At 42.9% G+C, this 23151-nt stretch overlaps 1 protein-coding gene across 1 annotated transcript in view; it reads left to right on the top strand.

Annotated features, from left to right (window-relative positions):
- The window catches only part of ncana (neurocan a), a 75648-nt gene that overhangs the window by 31251 nt on the left and 21246 nt on the right, over positions 1–23151 (top strand). The window contains exons 3-10 of the mRNA XM_063219494.1: positions 993–1409; positions 3011–3185; positions 4129–4256; positions 5384–5671; positions 6277–6447; positions 7549–8049; positions 16177–16848; positions 21551–21655. Coding sequence (XP_063075564.1) covers positions 993–1409; positions 3011–3185; positions 4129–4256; positions 5384–5671; positions 6277–6447; positions 7549–8049; positions 16177–16848; positions 21551–21655 — 2457 coding nt within the window. The remainder of the gene's footprint in view (positions 1–992; positions 1410–3010; positions 3186–4128; positions 4257–5383; positions 5672–6276; positions 6448–7548; positions 8050–16176; positions 16849–21550; positions 21656–23151) is intronic.

Raw genomic sequence — 23151 nt, 5'->3', positions numbered from 1 at the left:
TTAACTAGCCTGTTGAACCAGACTGACGTGACAGTATTAGTCTGGTATCGCTCCATGACGTGCCATTTCTGTCACTGTGTTTGGGACTTCAATTCAATGTATGAAGGCTATCATTATTATTTTTTTGCTCAAAAGCTTTACTGGCACATCAAAGATTTGAATAGATAATCATCATGAATCATGATGGAAGTGGTGGTGGTGATGATTATTATGATGATGCCATGCTGCTGCTGTGGCTCCCACTTTTATCTGAATTTATAACTATTTTAAATATTTTTTCTTCCTTTTATGATTCCAACACTGCACTACCTCTGAGTTTTCAAGCCCTTTTACGAATGTATTTATTAGACAGAAATATCTCTATTTTTTACAACATTTACAATTGTATATCTCCCTTTTAAATATTGTTTTAACTTCTTGGTCCTGTGTCTGTATGTATGTCGTCTACCTTTGCACAAGTTGTAGGCCTATGTGTGGTTACTGCAACACATGAATTTCCCCACTGTGGGATAATGAAAGGCCTACTTAACACAAAACAAATGTATAGACCACATAAACACAATACTCCCCTCCCTGTTCCCTCTCTCAAATGCAATAGCTCTGTGAATACGTAACATGTCCCAACAATGTTACTGCAAAACTCCCTCATAAGGGCCCCTACGCACTCAGAGTTTCGTTTGCTAGAGATCAGGTGATGTCACTGTGGAGGACACAGAACTGGACAATTCAATTTGCACGTGAGAGACAGTGACTCACTCAGCCAGCCCATCCACCCTGTCTGACCATACCCACCATGTCTATTTTCACTCTTGTTCCTTGGATCCTCTGCCCTCCATTCTCACTGTGTTCCTGAGCGCTCTCTGTCAATTTAAACAGAAATTTCACTCTCTCTTGGTCTCTCTATCTCCTTTCAATTCTCATTCTTCCCACCATCTATCTCCTTAATCTCGTTCTGTGTATGTCTCTCTCTCTCTGTCTGTCTGTCTCGGTAGGTGTGAGTGAGGCGGGCTCACCGGTGACCCTGCGCAAAGTGACCCATCCATCAGTCAGGCAGCCGCTGGCCAGCTCTGTTCTCCTGCCCTGCTACTTCTCCCTCCCCTCCTTCTCCATCACCATCTCCAGCCACGAGAAGGGATACCACCACACATCGCCCCACATCCGCTGGACCCGCACCTGGGCGCCGAGAGGCCAGGCTCCCCTGGAGAAGACGGTTCTGACCGTGCAGGACGGTGAGGTCAAGGTCCACCGTGCGTTTGCTGGGCGCGTCAGCCTGCCCGGTTTGGACAAAGATGCCCGCAATGCCTCGCTGTTTATTTCCAAGCTCCACTACAACAACACAGGAGTTTTCCGCTGTGTCATGGTGGACAATGACAAGTATCAGCAGGACACAATCTCGCTGGAAGTCACAGGTCAGTAATATGAATATGCGTACATAGGTAGGTGTACATCAATGGATGTGTGAGCATGTGTATGTGTCTGTGGTTGTGTTTATATGGTTTCAGGCTTCAGGAGTATTTAAGTTGAAGATACTTAAATATCTTAAATGTATAATTTCAAAGTACTCACGATTGCAATATTTTCAGACTATGGTTCATTGTGTGCACCACTACTTACTCTGCCTTGAACCCATGACACACAGATAATAATAAAGATTATATCTGGCTGTACAATCTCTCGGTCCTTTACGTCAAATGCACCTTTTTCAGTTGCTCCAGCTCTTAAAACATTGTGAATTATTCAGTCTGAAAAATCAATTGGTGCCTAGAAAATAAAACAGTAAAAGTTGTTAGAAAACCCCATTAGTCTCGGACTGACCTTTGTGGCCACCTTAATAAGTGGTGGAAGAAATTTGCAGTCAACACTTTCCTCATTTCAAAGTCTGTGTGGCCTCTGTGAATTAATCAAAGGCTAATAGCATTGATTCAGTCTGTCAATAATATACTAATTCTGCTTTCCCAATGTTATTGCTGTTTTTTTACCATGCGTTTTTCCTCAGTTTTAATTTGAAGTTCTCATTAATTGGTTAATTACCCATAACTCTTTAATTAGAAGTTGTTGATTGATTACTATTGACAGATGCCCTGTGTAGTGTACTGTGAAGAGCATTTGCCGAGGGATGCTGCTACAAGAGTTTCAGCAGTGGCCAATGGCCAGGCCTTGGTATAGCAGGCAGTGCAGCAGGCTGCAGGCAGTGGGAATGCTAATGATGGGTTTAGCAGTGGCAGGGCTTGCAAATGAAATATGGCCGAGGTTAACTGGGATAGATGTCTCATAGCACACACATAAGTGTATATGACTTGTTTGGAGAGATGAACCCAAGCAAACGCGACAACTGGGACCAGGAACGGTTACCAGTACCCAAAGCTCACCTCCATACTTCTGACCAGCTGTGAACTGTCTCTACACCTTACAGTTAGACCACATTTTCACAAGTTACAAGAGATAAGCCACATGTTTGCAAGTCTCCTTTGCTTCAGATGAGACATCATATTGAGCTTTCAATGCAATAAGAATTTGTGGATTACATTTTACCGTGAAAAGGCAAACATTTAGGCCCGTGGAAGAGATGAATGGGGACATGTGGCTAGTGGAAGTAAAAGGCTTTCATTGTAGGTGACTGAAGAGGGTTGGCATGAGTTGTGGTGGGCAGTGTTGTGCTCGTTGATTACTGCTTGACCTTTGCTTGCTGAAGGACGCAAGGCACAGAGGGACTTCCTTGTGTCCTGGGGCGAGTAGGAGCACTGGTGCTGTCAGGTGTCATGAGGTGTTGGTTTTGAAACAGGTGCCCCAACTCTGAAAGTGAACCTGACGAAGCGCAATGCAAAACGCATTGTTCACCTAGCCTAAATAAAAACAGCAAAAACTAAGTCCACCAGTGTGCGGTGATCCTTCTTTTTTACTATGGATTACTGATGACTGCACTTCACCAGCACCTGGAACCTGGCTGTGCATAGGAGTTCCAGATCTTTGAAGGTGCCCCAACTCTGTGTGGCTTCCACCCTCTCTGCAGGTGCACTATTCCATTACCAGACGCCTGGCGAGAGCTACGCCCTGTCCTTCGCAGAGGCCCGGCGCGCATGCCAGAGGAACGGGGCAGACATAGCCTCGGCAGCCCAGCTGATTGCTGCCTACCACTCCGGCTACAACAGCTGTGCTGCAGGCTGGCTGTCCGATCAGACTGTGAGGTGAGCATGATGCTACACTCAAATCATGCTACAATATAGCCCTGTTGAACCCATTAAACTTTGTGCATCGCTGTGGAAAAAAAACAGGATTTCTGCCCTTAGTGTAGACTGTAGATAACCTTTGGGGAAGAAAATAGTTTCGAGTGTTATTAGCAATTAAACCGCAATTTCTCAAATTACTGAGATTAGTTTGCGAGTCTCCTTGACTTCAGAAGGTTATCAGAACGACAGGGCAAATGCTTCTGGTGGCACAAACAGAAATTGAGTGTGATATCATCTTAATTTCTCTCCCTTGGAAGATGACGTGATAGACTGCAAATGGGAAAAGACAATGTCAAAAATCATTGCAGCTCCAGCATTCAGTACTGTCCCCTTGTGTGAAGCGTATTTCCCCACCAGCCAGGCATGGTTATGCTGCCTGGAGGAGAGGGTATTTAAAGACGTAGAGGTGAAGACCATTAGTGTGTCAGCTGTGTAGTCAGTGCCTTTTTCTCCCTCTACTTACTTGTGACAGTGGTAAGCTCCAAATCACATCTAAAATGCCCCAAACGGTTGCATCATTACCATACAAACAGGTAAGCATGTTGTCATCTACCCCTAGCTCACATGCTCCCACAGTCACCCCCCCCCCACACACACACACACACACAGACACAGACACAGACACAGACACACACACACACACACACACACACACACACACACACACACACACATACACACACACACACACACACACACACACATACACACACACACACACACACACACACACACACACACACACACACACACACACACACACACACCACACACACACACACACACACACACACACACACACACACACACACACACACACACACACACACACACACACACACACACACACACACACAAACGTTTGAGAAATCAAGCATTTCATTTCATTGGCTCACCACAGGTATGCCATCCAGTCACCAGAGATTGGTTGCCATGGACACAAGGAGCTGTATCGAGGGGTGAGGAGTTACGGCGTGAGGAACCCCACCGAGATGTTTGATGTGTACTGCTTCACCTCAGACATGCAAGGCAAGAGCTTTTCCTGTTTCTCATTCTCTGTTATTACCCTTAGTGCAGAGCCTATGTTATAACCTTACTGTCACCGAAATTGTAATGTCTTAATCTGGTACTTAAGGCTCTTGGTAATGTCATAGCAATGTGCTTATGATGTAGTTGAGTATTTTCACTTCAGCAAATAGTGAATAGGTCTGCCAGTGACCCCATATGCACTAAGAGGCTACTGACCTCAAAGGCACATTGGTTGGAAGGGGAAGACAGGCAGAATATTATATCTTTTTAGGGTGATGTGGTTATAATGGATTGATTGAAATAAGAACAAAAGCACAAATGGAATGTAACTGGTTTATTTATATATGAAGAGTTCAGATGCAAAACCCCCTAACTCCATTTCTAAAGACCTGCACTTCTATATTCTTAGAGAACCCTGTTGTTGGTTTGGTTTACATTCATGTACTTGATAATACATATAAATAGTTATATTACATAAATAAAATAAAAAAATATGCAATTTTGATAGCTTTATATTAAATAAAAATGAATTAAGATTATTTTCTGAAATGGCACTTAGGGGGTTTTGCATCTGAACTCTTCATATATACACCCAATACAAACATATATGATTCTGTGTGTGTGTGTGTGTGTGTGTGTGTGTGTGTGTGTGTGTGTGTGTGTGTGTGTGTGTGTGTGTGTGTGTGTGTGTGTGTGTGTGTGTGTTGAGAGAGAGAGAGAGAGAGAGAGAGAGAGAGAGAGAGAGAGAGAGAGAGAGAGAGAGAGAGAGAGAGAGAGAGAGAGAGAGAGAGAGAGAGAGAGAGAGAGAGAGAGAATCACATCAGTGTCTGATGTTTGCTGCTTGCTTGTCTCTTGTTCAACATTGGAAAGGGTAGTTTCTAACAAGTGGAACACATGAGAGGTTTCAGGCACAGCTTAGAAAATCATATTGAACTTGGCTATGGATAAGCTAGATTTGACAGCTCCTGCAGCACCTCCCTCCCTTTCCATGTCTCTTTAAGTAATAATCTTTAATATAACCTCATAACCGCTGTGATTAAGTTTGCACAGGAACACACTCAAGATACACACAGAGATTCGCTATGCTCTTACAGATGTCTAAATTTAAATGTCCGATCCATCTCCAGGCGAGGTCTTCGTCTCCTCTTCCCCAAAGAATCTGTCGATGCCTGAGGCTGCTGCCCACTGTGTGTCCAACGGCTCCCTCCTGGCGACGGTTGGACAGCTCCACATGGCCTGGAGGTCCGGCCTGCAGAGCTGTGAGGCGGGGCTGCTGTCCGATGGCACCCTCCGCTACGCTGTCTCTCAGCCACGTCCTGGCTGCGGAGAGGGTCGGGCGCCTGGGGTCTACACCAACGCCACCGCCGCTGGACAGACCAATGCCACAGTGCCGTTCCACGTGTACTGCTTCCGTGGTCAGTATTCCAGCAAGTTACTGTCATCAAGTTTGTTGATGATTTTGATGATGGTTTAGCCAGAGATTCCTTAAGTATATAGAGATATGCCAATGTAATAGGTTGCTATGGGCACCTAACAGGACCAGGTTCCGGCCTGCCTAAAGGGGCGTGTCATAATACTCCTAGCATTGAATAGAACAGTCCTTAGGTCTGCCTAAAGGGGGATTTCCCCCCCTCCCCTTTGCAATTGTAGAACCCGGAAACAATGGGCCAATGGAATCTCTCTCTCTCTCTACTCTCTAGCGGCTAAACTTAACCTATACATTTTGTGTTTTGTATATAAATCGATTTATATATTTTTTCATTTGGTTATTTTCATCTAATAACTTTTCCTCACTCAAATGACTTAAAATCTGTTGTGGATGTGGACTATGTAGACTCGGATTTATTCTGAATGAATGTGTGCTTGTTAAATGAAATTCCACTTTAATATATTATATATAGTATGACCCAAAACAACATATGGAAGTAATTATGCCACCTGACTGAACTCCATACCGTCCTTACTGCACATGGCAAAGCACACCTATTTTGAAGCTGTTGCTTGCATGTGTTGCTTGCAGGTAAGCAGCGCAACGTCATCAACAGCATCGTCAAGTCTTTGCTGATCCCTTGGAATCTGAGCGCTGTGGAGAGCAGCTCCCCACGGCAGCCCGCAAGCACCTCTGAGGCTGGAACAGGTACCGCGACCCCACAACAGACTCAGACACAGACACAGACTCCAACCAAGACTGGTAAGAACAAGCTGAACACCCAGAGGAATACTGTAGGAGAGGACACACTGAGGTGTCCTGGAAACCTGGTTCTGGTGAATTTTCGGAGACACCTGCTGGGGCTCGCATGTTCAGACATATTCATTCAGACATGGGCAAGAACATGCATGCACGCACGCACGCACGCACGCACGCACGCACGCACGCACGCACGCACGCACGCACGCACGCACACACACACACACACACACACACACACACATTTATGCATATATTTATGCAGCCATATCCTGTATGCACCATATTTTGAATAGATAGTCTTAAGCTACTGAAACAGTGGTGTTAAATATGCTAACATATGTTGTTCTGGCAGTTTTCATTGTTTTATATTGTATTTTTATGTACTGTAATATTGATGAAGCTTAATTTATGTCCGAAAATGTATGTGTTGTTGCCATATGGTAAATGCAACAGTGTGCACACAAAGAAGTGCGTGGATGCGAGGATGCATGTGTGTGTGTGATGCCAGAGGCGCACTCAGGAACATACACCGTTCAGGGTCTGGTTTAATCATCCCTACCCTCTAATGGCCTGCCTCCCAGCCAATTAGAGGCACACACACACACACACACACACACACACACACACACACACACACACACACACACACACACACACACACACACACACACACACACACACACACACACACACACACACACACACACACACACACACACACACACAAACCACCTTCACACGGTACAATGTGCAAGATACTCAAATTAAATGCAGGAGTAAGCCAAATAGTTCAATAGTTTTCATTTACTGTTTTGTATGACATGATTGCTTTCTGAGGTTTCTAATTTACACTACCTCCCCATTATACAATGTGGAACATCCACAGTTAAGTTTATTTGTCAAAAGTACTGTTTCAATCATTTGCTATTGCAATTATAGGATTTTCATTACCTAAAAAGTCTCAATCTCAGCAGTTACATTTACAATAATAACTACAATCCAGTGCATAGGAGTTCCAGATCTTTGAAGGCTCTGTCCAGAGATTAGTGCATTATATTTGTATAGCTAGTGTCATCCCCCACTTCTGCTCGCCTCTTCCAGGCCCTCTCGATCCCTCAAACTACACTAGTGTCGTCGACCCGGCCAAGCAGAACATCTCCTCGCCCACCTTCTGGTGGTCTGAGATCCCCAGGCAGGAGAGGGGGCAGTACATGACCCTGCAGCTGCAGCCGGGCGACACCTCACTGGACTGGAGCAGCTCGCTGGACCTGACCCCAGCCGTGGAGGGCCCGGCCTCCGACCGAGTAGGCCAGGACAGCCCTGGAGGCTCTGCGAAGGAGGAGACGGAGGACGGGGATGAAGATAGCATCTTAGAGTGGAGAATGGTCACTCAGACCCCCACTAGGGCGTCTACAGCAGAGGACAAGAAGGGAAAGGATGCGCTGAACAAGCTTGTGAATTCCTTCTGGAAGCCCTGGAACTACTTGGCCGGATCAGAGGAGCGTGAGGCCCATGAGGGTGCCCACACCACCACCACCACCACCATCACCTCGCAGTCACAGACCCCGCGGTCAGCAAACCCTACCCAGTCACCGAAATCAGGTTTGTGTGACTTGCACAGAGTATAAATGTGATGTACGTATGTCTGTTTTGTGGGTTTGAGAGCAGTGTCTGTACGTATTACGGCTTTGTAGTGTTGCATTGACATGGCTGTCTGTTGGGTTATGTGTCTGTCGTGTGTGTCTGTGTGTACCTGTATCTACATCTCTGTCTGTATGTATCGGTGTCTCTGTCTGTCTGTATCTGTATCTGTATCTGTATCTGTATTTGTATCTCTCTCTCTCTCTCTCTCTCTCTCTCTCTCTCCTGTCTGTCATGTTTCCAGGTCCATCATGTCCATCATGTCCATCTATATTTGAGAACAGTCGTAAAGGTGACTTGCGTTTACTAACACGTTGCACCAGTCCCCTTCACAAGCAGTTCTCAGTCGTGAAACCCTACATTGCTGGGGTTTTTTCCCAGTTCAGAATGTTTTTAAACATTCACAAGTTCAATACTAGGCAAATGGGAGCTAGGCCCAAAACCTTTTCTAGCGTCTATTTTACCAACTTACGATTCTGATTTTTTTTTTTCGTCTCCCAGGAATCTTACTGAATAGATTATGGCTTTGCAAGCTGAAAATGCCAATACTTAAGAATACTGTAACAGTCATGAAAGTGTTTGTCTTAAATCATGGTGGGACAACGAAATGGATGTAGTAGACTTATTTTAACCCCTGACTTTTTGCCAGAAGCTTCATTTTTAACTACGCCATCACCATTTCCCTAAAATGTAGAACAGTGATAATGACAGTCCTTCCACTGGACCAAGTGTGGTTGTGTTTCATATTTCATTTTCAGCAGCTATTCTTAGCTGCATGCTATTTCCATGTTACATTGTAATTTCTTCCCCGCAGTTCAAGCAAACCAATGTCCAATACGATGTTTAAATAAGGAATATCTTTCTTTAGAAGGTTATGCCTCAAAGGCAGAAGTGTCTGATATGCAATGACATGAAGTCTTACTGTGCTGTTTTTGAACTCCATGTTTGATTAAGCCAAGCAGATGTACTATGGATTAAGCCAAGCAGATGTACTATTGTATTTTGATTGATTGATTGATTGCTTTATTACAGACTCTGGGTCCATCCAGGCAAAGAACACAGATAAGATACAAGAACAGGACAAAACTACATACAGACATATAACAAATATAGAAGAGCATACAAACAATATAAAAATAAACTTTAAAAAACAACCATACTGACTCTCTTACAGTAAACACTTATACCAGTGCTTCCAAAACTGGGATGTGCAGCGAGTGTCACTGTATGAAATGTTTATCATTGCAACAACATTATGGTTTTTAGAGTCATTCAGCCTACAGATGAATCTATACATTATATTTCTCAATAATGCAGACAGTGTATTGACTCCATGGCTCACACACAACTCACTTGCACTAGTCCATCTAGGTCTTCTTAGAAGTATCCTCAAAGCATCATTATAGGCCACTTGTAATCTCTGGAAGCTGGCTTTTTTATAGTTTAACCATAGATGTGCAGTGTATAATGGAGAACAGAATGTCTTGAAGAGGGTCAACTTAACATTTACAGAGCAGTTACCAAATTTTCGTGCCAATATGTTTGCTTGCACATACAGCATACGGCACTGACGATAAATATCTTCATCATCTGTCAGTTGGTCAGTGATAACATGTCCTAAATATTTCACTTCCCTACAGGTGTTTAGGACCTTACCTGAAAGTCTGAATTCAGGGAAAGTCATGTGCTTGTCTTCCAGAGTCCTGCATATCATGATTACACTTTTAAGCTCATTGAATTTTATATCTTGCAGCTCCCCATACATAGAACACTCATTGAGGAGCTGCTGTATGTTGTGCCTTAACGTCTTTTTAAGAGATACTATTTATAGTGGCAAGTGGGAACATAGTGCTCTTTTGAGCATGCAAGTGACTGTTGTATGATAGCCTACCATATCAGGTCACAGATCATAAAGGTGTGATTTCCACCCTGGAGGAGAGAAATATATGTTTATATACAGTTAGTATATATAAAAAATATATAATATATTGTAATTATATTGTTGTATATACTGTATAATATATAATATATAATATATAATAATGTTATTAATAATATATATATTATATATATATAATATATATATATATATATATAATATTATTAATATACTTCGTCAAGGAAGCTGTTTGTTAGACTATGTTACACCCGATTTAAAAAAAAAAAAAGTCTTTCTGCCCTCTTTTTGTGGAGTTAGAAACTGGGATGTCAATATTCGCCCTGTCCCGCAATTCAATTTGCAGTCACTAGGGGCGTCAAGATTTGTAGACCAGCAATGGTGAGGAATCTTTTTTAAAAAGTCCTGGTTCCGGTCCGTAATCCGGATCACCACCAAAATTTAATCACTTGTTCCTTTGGTCATTCCCAACAACTCCACAGTTTCAGCCAAATCCAATCACAAGTTTTTGAGTTATCCTGCTGACAAACAGACAGACAGACAGAAAGACAAACAGACGAACAGACAGACAAACAGACAGACAGACAGAGAGACAAACCAACGCGGCCGAAAATGTAACCTCCTTGGCGGAGGTAATAATATTATATGAGAGAGAGAGAGAGAGAGAGAGAGAGAGAGAGAGAGAGAGAGAGAGAGAGAGAGAGAGAGAGAGATCGCCAAGGGAGTGGAGTAAGGGCAGAATGAGGCGTGGTAATGGATGCCCTCCTGTCAGCTCAGTGACTTCAAATTAAATGCAGCGCCTGAGACCAGCCTACCTGAGCCACCGGGCCATCTCTGCTATTTCATCACACGTCCCTAGAGAAGAGAAGAGAAGAGAAAGAAGAGAGAGAAGAGAGACAGATAGTCACGCACACACACAGAATAGAGATAGAGGAAAAGGTAGGTGCGCTGAAAGGTAGACACAAAGAGAGATTATTATTGAGATAGAGGGAAGGGAAAGGGCAAAGGGACTTGAGAAAGTGAGCACAGGGAGGAAGGGGAGGAAAGGAGATGAAGTGTAAGCAGGTGAGTCTGGAAGAGCCAAACACAAAGCAAGTGGTAGTCCCAGGACCAGGGCGAGGGTAAAGAACTAGGTTGAGGAAGAAAGGCAGGACAGGGCTGAGGGGAGGCAAGCGCAAGAGAAAGAAGCATATTTGCAAAGGTGCAGAGGTGTGCCTAAGTTAGGGCAGTGATTCTCAAACTGTGGCCCGGGGTACACTGGTGGGCCCTGAAGGTATTCCAAGTAGGCCTTGAAATCATTTTTTCTAAAAATCAAAATAGTGATTATGTGTGTCGCTGTTGACTCTTCATTTGACTTTTATAGTTTATTGGGTTTGAGCTGGGCCCCGAATATTTGTGAACATTTGAAGTGGGCCCCAAGTAGGAAAGCATTGGGAACCCCTTAAGTTAGTGGGCTCTCCACATTAAGATGCGACCAGCGCCGGGACCAGAGCAGGCCTGCAGAGCACACTCTCTGGCCTCATTAATACAAATGTCCTCACTGGCCCAAATTCAGTGGCGGGGGCCATTAATGTTTTACTGGGAGACGAAACTTAGCCCAGCCTGGTGCATTATTCAAGCCCTTTTGCCAAATTAAGGAAGGAGGTTTCTTGTCCCCACAGCTTCTACGCAGCAATAATGACTGATAGATTATGTTGCAGTAAATGAGAGGCAATATGCTGGGGACTTAGAAGGTAGAGCTTAAATGGAACATAAATGCTTAAAGCTGTTTGTTAAACTGTCAGAGGGATTACTAACGGTAACAGCTTTTATGCAAGATGTGGGTATCCTCTAGCCAAGCTACGCCCTCATAGTGACGCAAACCCTTCGGCATTGCTTCTAGTCAGGCCTCGAGCAATGTACATATTGTTTTTGAGCTCTGGAAAAATTGGGAACTCCACCCACTTTGTCGGGAACTAATCAACTTTGAGCAGCTCCAACGGCCCTGGGTAGAGGTGTGTTCAAGGCAGTGACGTCGTTTAAGCCAAGACGTTCTATTGTGACTAAGAAAATGCTTGGTTTAAACTTTGGCACCGCCTTTTCTGGCCTCGACCAGTAGCAAACCGAGGAAAGTGGGTCAACTATGCCGTTTGGGAAACGTTTATAGTTATGCTCGAGGTCAGACCAAGTCTCGAAGAGATTTGAAAGTCGATGATATCACATGCTTACAATGATAAATTTGGGTACAGTAGAATCATGAATTCACATTTAGATGTGTAAAATATGATGCAAAGTATTATCACTGTGATTATCACTGTGTTATAAGATTTCAAGTTCATGTAAGGTTACGTTTTGGGTGAAGTATGAAGGGCTGGGTTATGAATGAATTATTAGAATCATGTGGTTGAAAAAAGCCTCTTTACGGGAAGACATTAATGCACATTGAGATCTTTTTGGCTAGCGCATGCAATTATTTAAAGCAGGGGTCCCCAGACTAAGGCCCGGGGGCCGGATCCGGCCCGCCAGGCCCCTTTGACCGGCCCTCCACCTCTCTGCATCTCACCATTTGAACTGGCCCAAAGAAGCAATCCTCACAGAAAAAAAGATAAAATAAACTTTAGAAATATTTTATTTTGTTTATCAACAGGCCTTCCTACAATTTATTTTTCACTAACTTAGTATGAATCACCAGAAGTTTCTTGTCTTGATAGTTTCTCATCTCACTGTAATATAAACAGGCATGCCATTTCTATTGTATCACTCCTAAACGGTCAATCACCATATGTTTCTAACCTTTCCTTGCTATTTTTATATGGTTATTGGAAATTAGTAATTAGAAAAGTAATACCTGTTATATATCAAATTGAAAAACATGTGAAGTGCTCACTCACTTCTTTTGCAAATCACTTGTAATGATGAACTATTTTGTGCTAGAAATTATGAATGAAGGAAGCGAAGCACTCTTCAGATTTTTCTGTCTATTCGTCTACGAACGTTTCAGAGCCCTTCTTCAGCGTGTAATGGCCATTGCCGTGCTAGAAATTATGGCTATAACAAGCAGTGGCCTATATACAGCCCACATGATTGATCCCGGCCCCTAATCACAGTCAGGAACGATAATGTGGCCCCCAGAGAAAAAAGTTTGGGGACCCCTGATTTAAAGGATTAGTTTCCTGTGTTAATAATTCCGTCATGTTTGTGTCATTCACTGTAGGGTGAGGGAACAGAGCCCTCAGACTGGAGTCCGACTAGGTTGTTAAAGCAAGATGTTTTACTGTCTAAGAGAAGGGTGGAAATAATTAGCCCTCAACGGAGTGTATAATTGCATCATTGCAATGTTATCTGTGCCTGACATGTCTGCTGAATTGTTGAGTAATTGTTGGGAGTTATTTCTACAAGAAATTGCATACTGTAGCGTTTGAGTGCAAGGGAAATGTCTTGAGTCAAATGTGTTCAGTTATTTGATGACAAATAGCTATTACTGCGTTGTGATAAATGGTTGCATTGAGTATTCTGACATTGTGGAGCCAGTTGAAGTGGCTGGGGGGATTAGGGGGAGAATGTGGAATGAAAGCTACAATATGAATGAGGAAAGAAGAGGGATAATCAAATGATAGTTAATAATTGATGGAAAAACAACAAAAACAGTGGGGTCCAAGGCGTAGATTTGTAACATTTTGTAACATTTTCAGAAATGTTAAACTTCGTAAAACAAAGGAGATACGCAGTCCGCGCTTCTAAATTAACAATCCGGTGCAACCAGAGCAGGACCAAAACAGGGGCAAAAAGGGAAAGAAATCTGGTGCCACACGGATGTCTATTTTCTGTAATTTATTTTATTTTTTAGTGCAGTGAGACTAACGTTTCGACATGCGTCTTCATCAGAGTCCTCGTCTCATGTTAAACTTTGTGTTTGTGTGGCAGTGGCAGGATAAGACAGTCCTATATTTTTCTCACCAGCGAAATTGGTGATTACAGCTCTGTTTGCCACCCCTGATCCACAAGTATGTGAGTACAGCTGTTAGAGTAGAAATGAGGACTGAAGGAGTGGCTCCTTCTGAAATCACAGAATAAAAGTGACTGACAGCCTGTTTGGCAGACTACCCTGCTAGACCAGCCTTCAGACCTCATCTGTACACCATTACCCAGACATCCAAAGTTCCACAAACTGATTTCAGGTGTTGTGATATGGACAGTTATCCAAAATGCTGATGCAAGAATTCAAACCAAAACAAAGGAATTAGATGACGCCATTCCAGTACTTAAAGGGACTGTTTGGTCAATTTCAACATGCAGTTGTAATGCTCACACTACCCTGGACTTGTCAGTGCCTGAGATTTTTTTTTCTTCTTCTTCAGCCGTTTCCGAGATCCTGGTCATTGTAATGGGGGCAGCTCTTTGTTTACATTTCAAAAAAACATTTTTATTTATTCCCAAAAACATCCAAAAGGTTATAAAACATCAGTAGACAACTAGCAAACAGCAGTACCTTTTGGGAAAATATTTGGAGTTGGCCTATGTTACATTTTTTAAAAATGTAAACAAACGCTGCCCCCATTAGAATTGCTCATATCTCGGAAAGGGCTGAGCCGAAAAATGTGGCATCACCAGGTACTGACAAGTCAAGGGTAGCGTGAGCAATACAACTGTATGTTGAAATTGACCAAACTGTCCCTTTAAGTCATACTGGCTCTATGTGAGGTTTAGAATTGAGTTTAAACTCTTCTGATTGCCTTTATGTCACTCAATGGCTTAGGCCCTAAATATACTGTAGCCCGATGCAGTAGCCTATGCTAGAACATTATTATCATAAAAGCTGTCTAGGGTCTCAAAGAGTCTCCTAGTTGTGTGCCTTGGGGAAAATAAAAATGGTATTTAAAACTAAAATGCTACCAAATGCTGGCACCAGCTTCCTGTTCAAAGTATGACTACCCCTGACAGGGGCTTTAAAAAATAAATAAACTAAACTATTTTCATCTGCCTTTAAGGTTAGTTTAGGCCTAGCCTACAATATTTCTATGGCCTACTTTCTACTTTGTTTATTTTTTTCTTCTTCTCTCTTCTCTTTCTTTCCTTCATCCTCTCATTGAATGACAGTTATTAATGTGCTATAAAAATATTCTTGTTATGCCCATCCTCTAGCACAACACAGTGTTAGCCTACCTGAAGTTACACTTGCAAACAGTGCATCATTATTCACCTGGGACATACTTTAGCATACTCTGGGGTAAATGAGTCTTGTAGTATTTTTGTTTCTTACTAGAGGGTTCGACCTCTGCCATCTTACAGGCTACTGAATGATAGTATCTGATAACTATGACGGTCCGATCAGAGAAGGTAAGACAAAGCTGCCACACCGGAAGCTTATTAGCTTGTTTCGATCAGCGTGCTCTCTGGCAAGTGTGCGTTCGCCACTGCGGCCTCACTTTGAACAGGCACGCACACGGTTCCACAATCACAGTCTCCCTCCTCCTCTCTCTCTCTCGCCTCCGTAATCTAATCGAGGTAATCTACACATGCTGCGCGAGTTGTCTTCCATATGCTCTCACTCGCATTTGTTAAAAAAAAAACCCCTGTCTTGCATAGTCTAAAATATGGGATATTTTATCCGACTCGCGGGCATCTGTGATTCACTATCGATACCAGGGAGACTCCCGGACCTTCCGGGAGACTTGGGATGTCTGCATTGGTTGGTCGTGTTGTCTGTCTGTCTGTCTGTCTGTCTCTCTGTCTGTTTGTCAGCAGGATAACTCAAAAGCTTATGAAGGGATTTGGATGAAACTTTGTGGAGTTTCTGGAAATTACCAAAGGAACAAGTAATTCAATTTTGGTGGTGATCCGGAACATGAACCTGAATCAGGATAAAAAAAAAAATTCTTTGCCATTGCTAGCCTAGAAATCTAGACGTCCCTAGTGATGGCAAATTGAATTGCGGGACAGGGCAAATTTTGACATTCCAGTTTCCAAATCCACAAACCAAAGGCAGATTGACATTAAAACAAATAGGGTGTAACACAGTCAAATGTTCTATCAAACAGCTTCCTTGGCAGAGATCTGCGCTCTCTGAGTGCTTCTAGTTGCTTAAGGTTTGTTGATCCTTCATAGCCCATCACTATCATTTCCTATTGCAGCTTGTAAACACCTTGCCAAAAAACAAAAACTTTCTTCAGTGTGAGGTAATCAAATGTACTGTATGTCTCTTCGCCTTGCAGGACTGATGTCTTGGTGGGGACTCCCTTGGCTAGTCGGACCTACCTCCACCCCTGGACCCTCCCTTGCGCTCTCTACTGGCAGTGCAACAGGAAAACCCTCTGTAGCGGGTCAGGTTGTGAAGGTCCAGGGCTCACGACCGGAGGCTACCGCCAGCACAGGAGGCTGGTCAGTGGTGGTTCCATCTTCCGCTGGTCAGGAGAAACAGCAAAACAGTGGGGCCAAGATCAGCACCATCGTCTCCCAAAGCAGGGGGACCAGTACATCTTCACCCAGCTCACGCACATCTACAACTATTGCATCCTCCACCAGCAGCACTCAGAGAGGGAAGACAGCAGAGGAGGCCAAGGGGGAGGTCCAGTACGAGCGCCGCCCGTCCAGCGCGGGTAGATCCAGATCAAAAAGCGGGAAAGTGGGATCAAAAAGCGGGAATTCCAAAGGAACAAAAGGGAAGTCTTCGGCTGAGGATGCCACCACGCCGATCCAGTCCACCACCTTGTTGCCAGACCTGAGGTCCACTGCCTTGGAGGCTTTCGGACCAGGTGGTAGTGGTGGTCCATCGCTGGTAACTGAGGATGACGCGCAGACTCTTGGGTCTGGGGTCTTGTTACCTGGCAACCCTGCGGAAGACATGGCCCATGGCAACGAGGAGCTAGCCAGGAGGAATGGCTCAGGTGAGCTTTTTCAAAGTTGCTCCGGCCATGGTTTCATCTTAGATGTCTAAGCTGTCTATCCAAGCTTTTTTCCTTCATCTTAGTCAGTTCTCCATCTGTCCATCACTCTTCACTTGTCAGGCTTGCTCAAGTTATATCACCTTTTCTTTCCCTGGCCAGTGAGATACTTGCAAAATTCAAGTTCAAGGTTTTAGCTTGAGCTTTTTTGTCTATGCGTAGAACAGGTTCCAGTCACAATAGCATTTTTTGAGCTCTAGCTCCAAGCACAGGCATATAATGCTCTTTATCCACAAAACTATATTATCTTTTTCAATGGCTATTTCTGCCACATTCTCCCAGGCCATCTCCCAGAAGTTGCTGTGTCACATAGAATTAAATGGTCATTGTGAATGAGAGATGTGACCGAGTTGTAAAACGCAAGTTTATACTCTTTCATAGTCCTTGTGCCATAACAGTAGGGTTGGTGAATTTATGGGTTCCTTCATATATTTTTTTCCCCATATGAAATTGTACTTGTTCATGAGACATTTCTTATGGAGACTTTGGGAGTTGACGTCTCACATTCCTACTGCGTCATGCCAGTCTATCAAAAGATAAACTTTTTTTTCTCTGTAATATTGTAGTTGTATGGGGTATTCCTGTTCTTGTTGCCTTTGTCCATCTTTGTCTGTCTGATATGGAGTCTATTAGGTTTGTGTTAATCTCTCAGATCTTCAGCAATTAGAGTGTTGTCAAAGAGAGTCCTAATGTTCAAACATGGTGTCCATCATGTGCTCTTTCCACTCCATCTGCACCACGACTAGCCTACATATCTCTCGGTATCTCTGAGTCTCTCCCCTCTATGTCATTCGAGTACATCGTATTTCAGATAGGCTACTGATGATTGTTGTTCCCAATCAGGCTTACACTACACATACTAGTATACATATCTATTATTTGTGAATGTTTTGGTTAAGCAACACAGTAGTGTGATCTAGTTGATGGCGTCTTTGTTAGCTTTGTGTTTTACATGAATCCTGAATATATGGAGAGATGATGCTTTGGGATGAGATTAAGTGTTTGGAAAGAAGAGTTTGAAGGCAGGTTGTAATGGTGGAAGGCAGTTTTAACTTGCAATGACTTGAAATGACAATGACATTTTCTGCATTTGTATGTGAAAATATTACATGAAAAGATGAAAATTCTATGATTTGCCCTTAACCACTACCAATAGACCTACCTTTTTTGGGGGACATGCATAGAATTGTGGAGAAATTCAATAATGAATTTATGAGCAAAAGTTGTCAAGATTGTGCATAGAATACATGGTGACTTGTTAAGGACTTGGGAAAATGAGGCTTGACCTAGCTTGGGTACGACTTGGACTTTGACTTGGACTTGACTTTGTGAAATATGTCTTAATTTGTGATTTGACTCAGAGTTGATTGGAAGGACTTGAGACTTGGTCCCATCTCTGGTCAAGTGTAATGATCCATCCTGAAAATTTCATGAAAGGCCATGCCATAGTTTTTGTGCAATGAAATAAAACCACTCTAAAAAGATCTGAAAAGAAACTAACAATTACATTACATGAACAGTCAAAAACATAACAGCATGGCCAAGTGGACAACTTCAGGCGAAGATTAGCTCTTCTTTAGCTGGCTTGGCGAGCGAGCGAGATACAACTTCTTGAACATTACTAAAGTCAATCCAACTTGTGTCTGTGAGTTTGGCAGCAGCTATTTTCCTCTAGCCAAGCCGCGTCCTCCTAGTGTCCAACACCTTCACCGTTGCTTCTATTCAGACCAGGAGCAATACAAATACCGTTTCCTCCCACTTTTTTCGGGAAGCAAACAACCAGTAGCGAACCTAGGGAGTCGGGTCAACCATGCCGTTTGGGAAATGTTAATGCTCTTGATCAGACCAAGTCTTGAAGAGATTTGAAAGCCGATGTTAATCAGGCTAATTTTCCTCTGCTTCATGCAAGTGATCTATGGCCGTCCTTATGCTGTAGTGTTCTACTGTACACACAACACAATGGAAATGAGCGAATTTAGAGATAGCCAACTGAAGACAGAATGCTGCTGTGTCAGTTCCTGTATACGACAGGCAGGAGCTCTGTGCTCCCTGGTGAAATGTTGAAATGCAGTGAGGTTGTCATTCAAAGCACAAGTCCATAACAGGAATCAGTTCGATGTTCAGATGAAAGAATACCCCCTAATGAGCCAATTAAGTTCTGAGCCAGGTGGTTTGTCTGGGAGGGGGTGGGGTAGCATTCAATCATTTACTATCATAGCTATGACATAGCATAGCATGTCACAAAACTGTGACAAAGTAGAAATATAAATAGGGGATTTTTAAGTGCAAAGGGAGTTACATTCCATATGCAATTTGATAAGCCCCCCACCCCTTTCTTTTTTTGTGGATCATTATCTATTGCTACTTGTTTGTTCCTTGGAGAACTCCTTGCCTTTTTCCTCCTCTCTTGGGTTGCCATGACAACTGAGGCAGAGTGCTCTGGATGAATGCCAGTGTGTTGAGAGGTACAGCCTTTGCAAACATGTGCTGCAGAAACAAAAGAGCAGGAGGGAAAGAGAAAAAAAGAAAAATAAAGGAACTGAAAAGAGAGAAGAAGAAATGGGAGGAAGGGGTTTGCTTGGCAACCATAGCAATGTCTTAGGCATGGCCCTTAAAAAGTCCAAAGCACACAAGTTGTTATTTTAGGCCTCCTGGGATCTTAACAGATCCGTAAAATGCTAATTATGTTGAACTACTTGTTTAAATATGTGTATTTAAATGTGAGAGATCAGTTACTTGAGGGCCTCATATAGAAGGGTCACATGTAGGAATGTTAGGGAAACTCAAAAGCCTCAGAAACCAAAACCTCAAACCCCAGCATGCATGCAAGGCGTCTGCGGAGGTCTAATTGTACCTGCAAGACACTGGCAAGCATGTTTTCCAGATTTAGGACGGCTGTCATTCATTTTCAGCCCCCAAACAATGTTCATTTCAAAGGCAGACATTTTCTATGGCCTGAGAAATGCTGAAGATGGTTAGTGCACTTCTTTACCTTTCCCTTTTTCTTTCACTTCACACATTTCTTGCTAAACAACCTGATACACATAGTTTGTTGAATAAGAGCAATCCTTGCCACACTACCTGGGAATTTCTATGGTTATAACAATAACCGCGTAGGATGCACTAGGGAGAGTCTGGCTGTGGATGTTCCTGCACAGACATCACCAATGACAATCTGCCTTAAATGTTAAACAGCAGAGGAAGTAAACTCTGTGTGTGTGTGTGTGTGTGTGTGTGCGTGCGTGCGTGCGTGCGTGCGTGCGTGTGTGCCTGCGTGCCTGCATGTCTCTCTGTGTGTGTGTGTGTGTTGTGGCTGTAAGATAGATAGATAGATAGATAGATAGATAGATAGATAGATAGATAGATAGATAGATAGATAGATAGATAGATAGATAGATAGATAGATAGATAGATAGATAGATAGATAGATAGACACAGATAGATAAAGAAATAGACATACCGTAGAAAGATAAATAGACATAGAAAAAGTAAAACAGATTTACAAGGCAACTCTCACCTCCACTCATTGTAATAGTTCCCCTAATTGTGTGTGAATATTGAATGTCCTGGGCTGCTGTGGCCGAGGCAGATGGTAGATTAGTAGTGTGGAGATGATCTTTACACCAACCAGCCAGGTGACACTCCAATCAAGAGCCCTTTATGCGCATTTTGTCTTTTGCTTTAGTGTGTTAATGGAACGGTGGTTTGGCAGAATGGGGAATAAGTTGCCTCTACTGCTCTGGGGTGCATTTCTCGAAACCCTAGTGGTTAACATTAGCTACATTGCTGTTCGCAATGCAATTTCCCATTGACAACTACCCAAGTTGCTAACTGGCTAACAACTACACTTTCGAGAAACGCACCGATGTTCTTGGTGGTTTGCACCCTTGTTTATCTGATCTTGATAGTTTTACTCTGGCGTTATTCCAGCATTTAAAGGAGCACTCCTGCCAATTTCGATGTGCTGTTGTATTGCTCACGCTACCCTTGACTTGTCAGTAGCCGGTGACGCCACAGTTTTTGGCTCAGCCCTTTCCGAGATATGAGCTATTCTAATGGGGGCAACTTTTGTTTACTTTTCAAGTTTTTATTTATTCCCAAAAACATCCAAAAGGTTGTGCAACATCAGCAGACAGCTAGCAAACAGCGATACCTTTTGGGAAAATATTTGGAGTATACAAAAGTTACCCCCATTAGAATAGCTCATATCTCGGAAAGGGCTGATCCAAAAACTGTGGCGTCACCGGCTACTGACAAGTCAAGGGTAGCGTGAGCAATACAACAGCACATTGAAATTGGCAGGAGTGCTCCTTTAAAGAAGGAATGTGTATGAATTGTATTAAGCCACTTTTTAAGCCAGTTGGATGCACTAAATAGGCATACCATTAATGCATGTTGTAGAAAAATTACCATTGCATTATATTCTCTTGCGTCAGACTTTGTCATATAGTTAGCTTGAAAGTGTTTACTTTTGACAGACTACATCATTGACTGTGTAAGAGTGTGGGACTTCAAAACGAGATGCTTTGGTGAGCCAAAATATCAAGAGAGAAGAAAGTAAATGAAAATCCCTCACTCCCTCTCTTTCTCTCTCTTTCGCTCTGTCTCTCCTCTTTGTCCATGCTTGCTTGTGTTTTGTCTGTAGCATGCCAGACCAACCCATGTCTACATGGAGGAACCTGTCTGCCAGAGGGTGAGGGCTATGGCTGCTTCTGCCCTCAGGGCTTCACTGGAGAGAGCTGTGAGATTGGTGAGACCATAAAGCTTTACTTCAACAATTGCAATGTTAATTGGGACCTCAACGTTTCATTGAAGTGAGATTTTGGCTGGTGATGGAAAATTATTGTTGATATGTTGTGTCAAAAGGTCAACATATCCATCCAATCTCAAAAAATAATGCTGCTTCAGTCTCGCTGAATCCTCTACGTGTGAATATCATAACTAAAGAAAAAGAACATGCAACACGAAAATAGCACGAAAATAGCAAGCTTCTGTAAGGTGAACCATGAAATTACTCTTTGTCTGGAATCATAGAAAACATGGCCATCTCAGACAATGCAGCATGCAACATGCTGTTTGCCAAAATATAGGTAACAGACAACATTCACCAATAAATTCTACAAGTGATGTTTTCTTTCTCATCATAATGTACTGTAGTAATGATTTTCAGCCCCCTTGGTTTTGGCCTGGCACAACCCCACCTCTCAATTAATCAAATTCCTATTGAATTTGATTAATTCCAAATTCCTCATTTAATCAGTGTACCGTTGCTAGTGGTATTTTCTCAACTTGCTCCATTTACATTATTCGGCAATTGTTTGTGCTGTATTTAAAGTCAACTGAAGAGATTGTGAAAAATCTCATAGTGTAGGCCTATCTTAACGTCAGTAGATGACTAAATAACTTATTACAGAGTGAAATAATTCTCTCTGGGCCATCCAGTGGTAGCCATACTCGCAAATTGTATTCTACTACAGCATGGATGCAATCACACAATATCATTGAGGCTTGCTTGATGTCATGACAAGATAGTAGCTATGCATGTAACTTTGGAATGCTTTTTTCTTTGCATGTTCACTATGGCCGTCACTGTTTGCATGTTTTTTTGTCTTTTGGTCTGCTGCTAGGTATCTACAGTCTAACTGAGCGATTAGCAGAGAGCAATTCATCCTGGTTTGTAGGGGGAGCTTATAACAAAATAAATTCAATCAAAAATATTGGGCTAAACATTAAGGTGTAATGTTCAATCTGTCTTTTCAAGACCATACTGTATCTGACGGTGAGTAGTATGGATGAGCCTAACTGAATGGTCAGTCAACAGCCATTCCTGTTGTCTCTGTGAATGGAATCCCAACATAGACCACACAACAGCCAACACAAGCATCGTTGTCTTTGGATTGGAATCAGTAACATCATTGATCTTAGAATCGATATTTGGACTGATCTCTGTCTGGGTGAAGTTTTGTGACATCACTGCACCAGAGATGATAATAGACTCTTTGTACCTCATCAAGGCACACATAAAGCATGCCATACCCACCACCCGAGACCACTGCCACATTTGTGAAAGGGACCCAGCTGTGAGATGAAAGGATGAAAGGATGCTCGTGGGGGAATGATGTAAAGGTGAAGGGTCATATTGATTGTTTTGCTTATGGCAGGCCGTGTGGGTAAAGAGGTCAAAGGCTTCAGATCTATCTGCTCTGCGTTGTCTGGTTAGCTCAAGGTTAATGCACGTTACCTTGG

This window comes from Engraulis encrasicolus, chromosome 16, assembly GCF_034702125.1.
Source record: "Engraulis encrasicolus isolate BLACKSEA-1 chromosome 16, IST_EnEncr_1.0, whole genome shotgun sequence".
Taxonomy (NCBI): Eukaryota; Metazoa; Chordata; class Actinopteri; order Clupeiformes; family Engraulidae; genus Engraulis; species Engraulis encrasicolus.
This window is presented reverse-complemented; position numbering and strand designations above follow the sequence as displayed.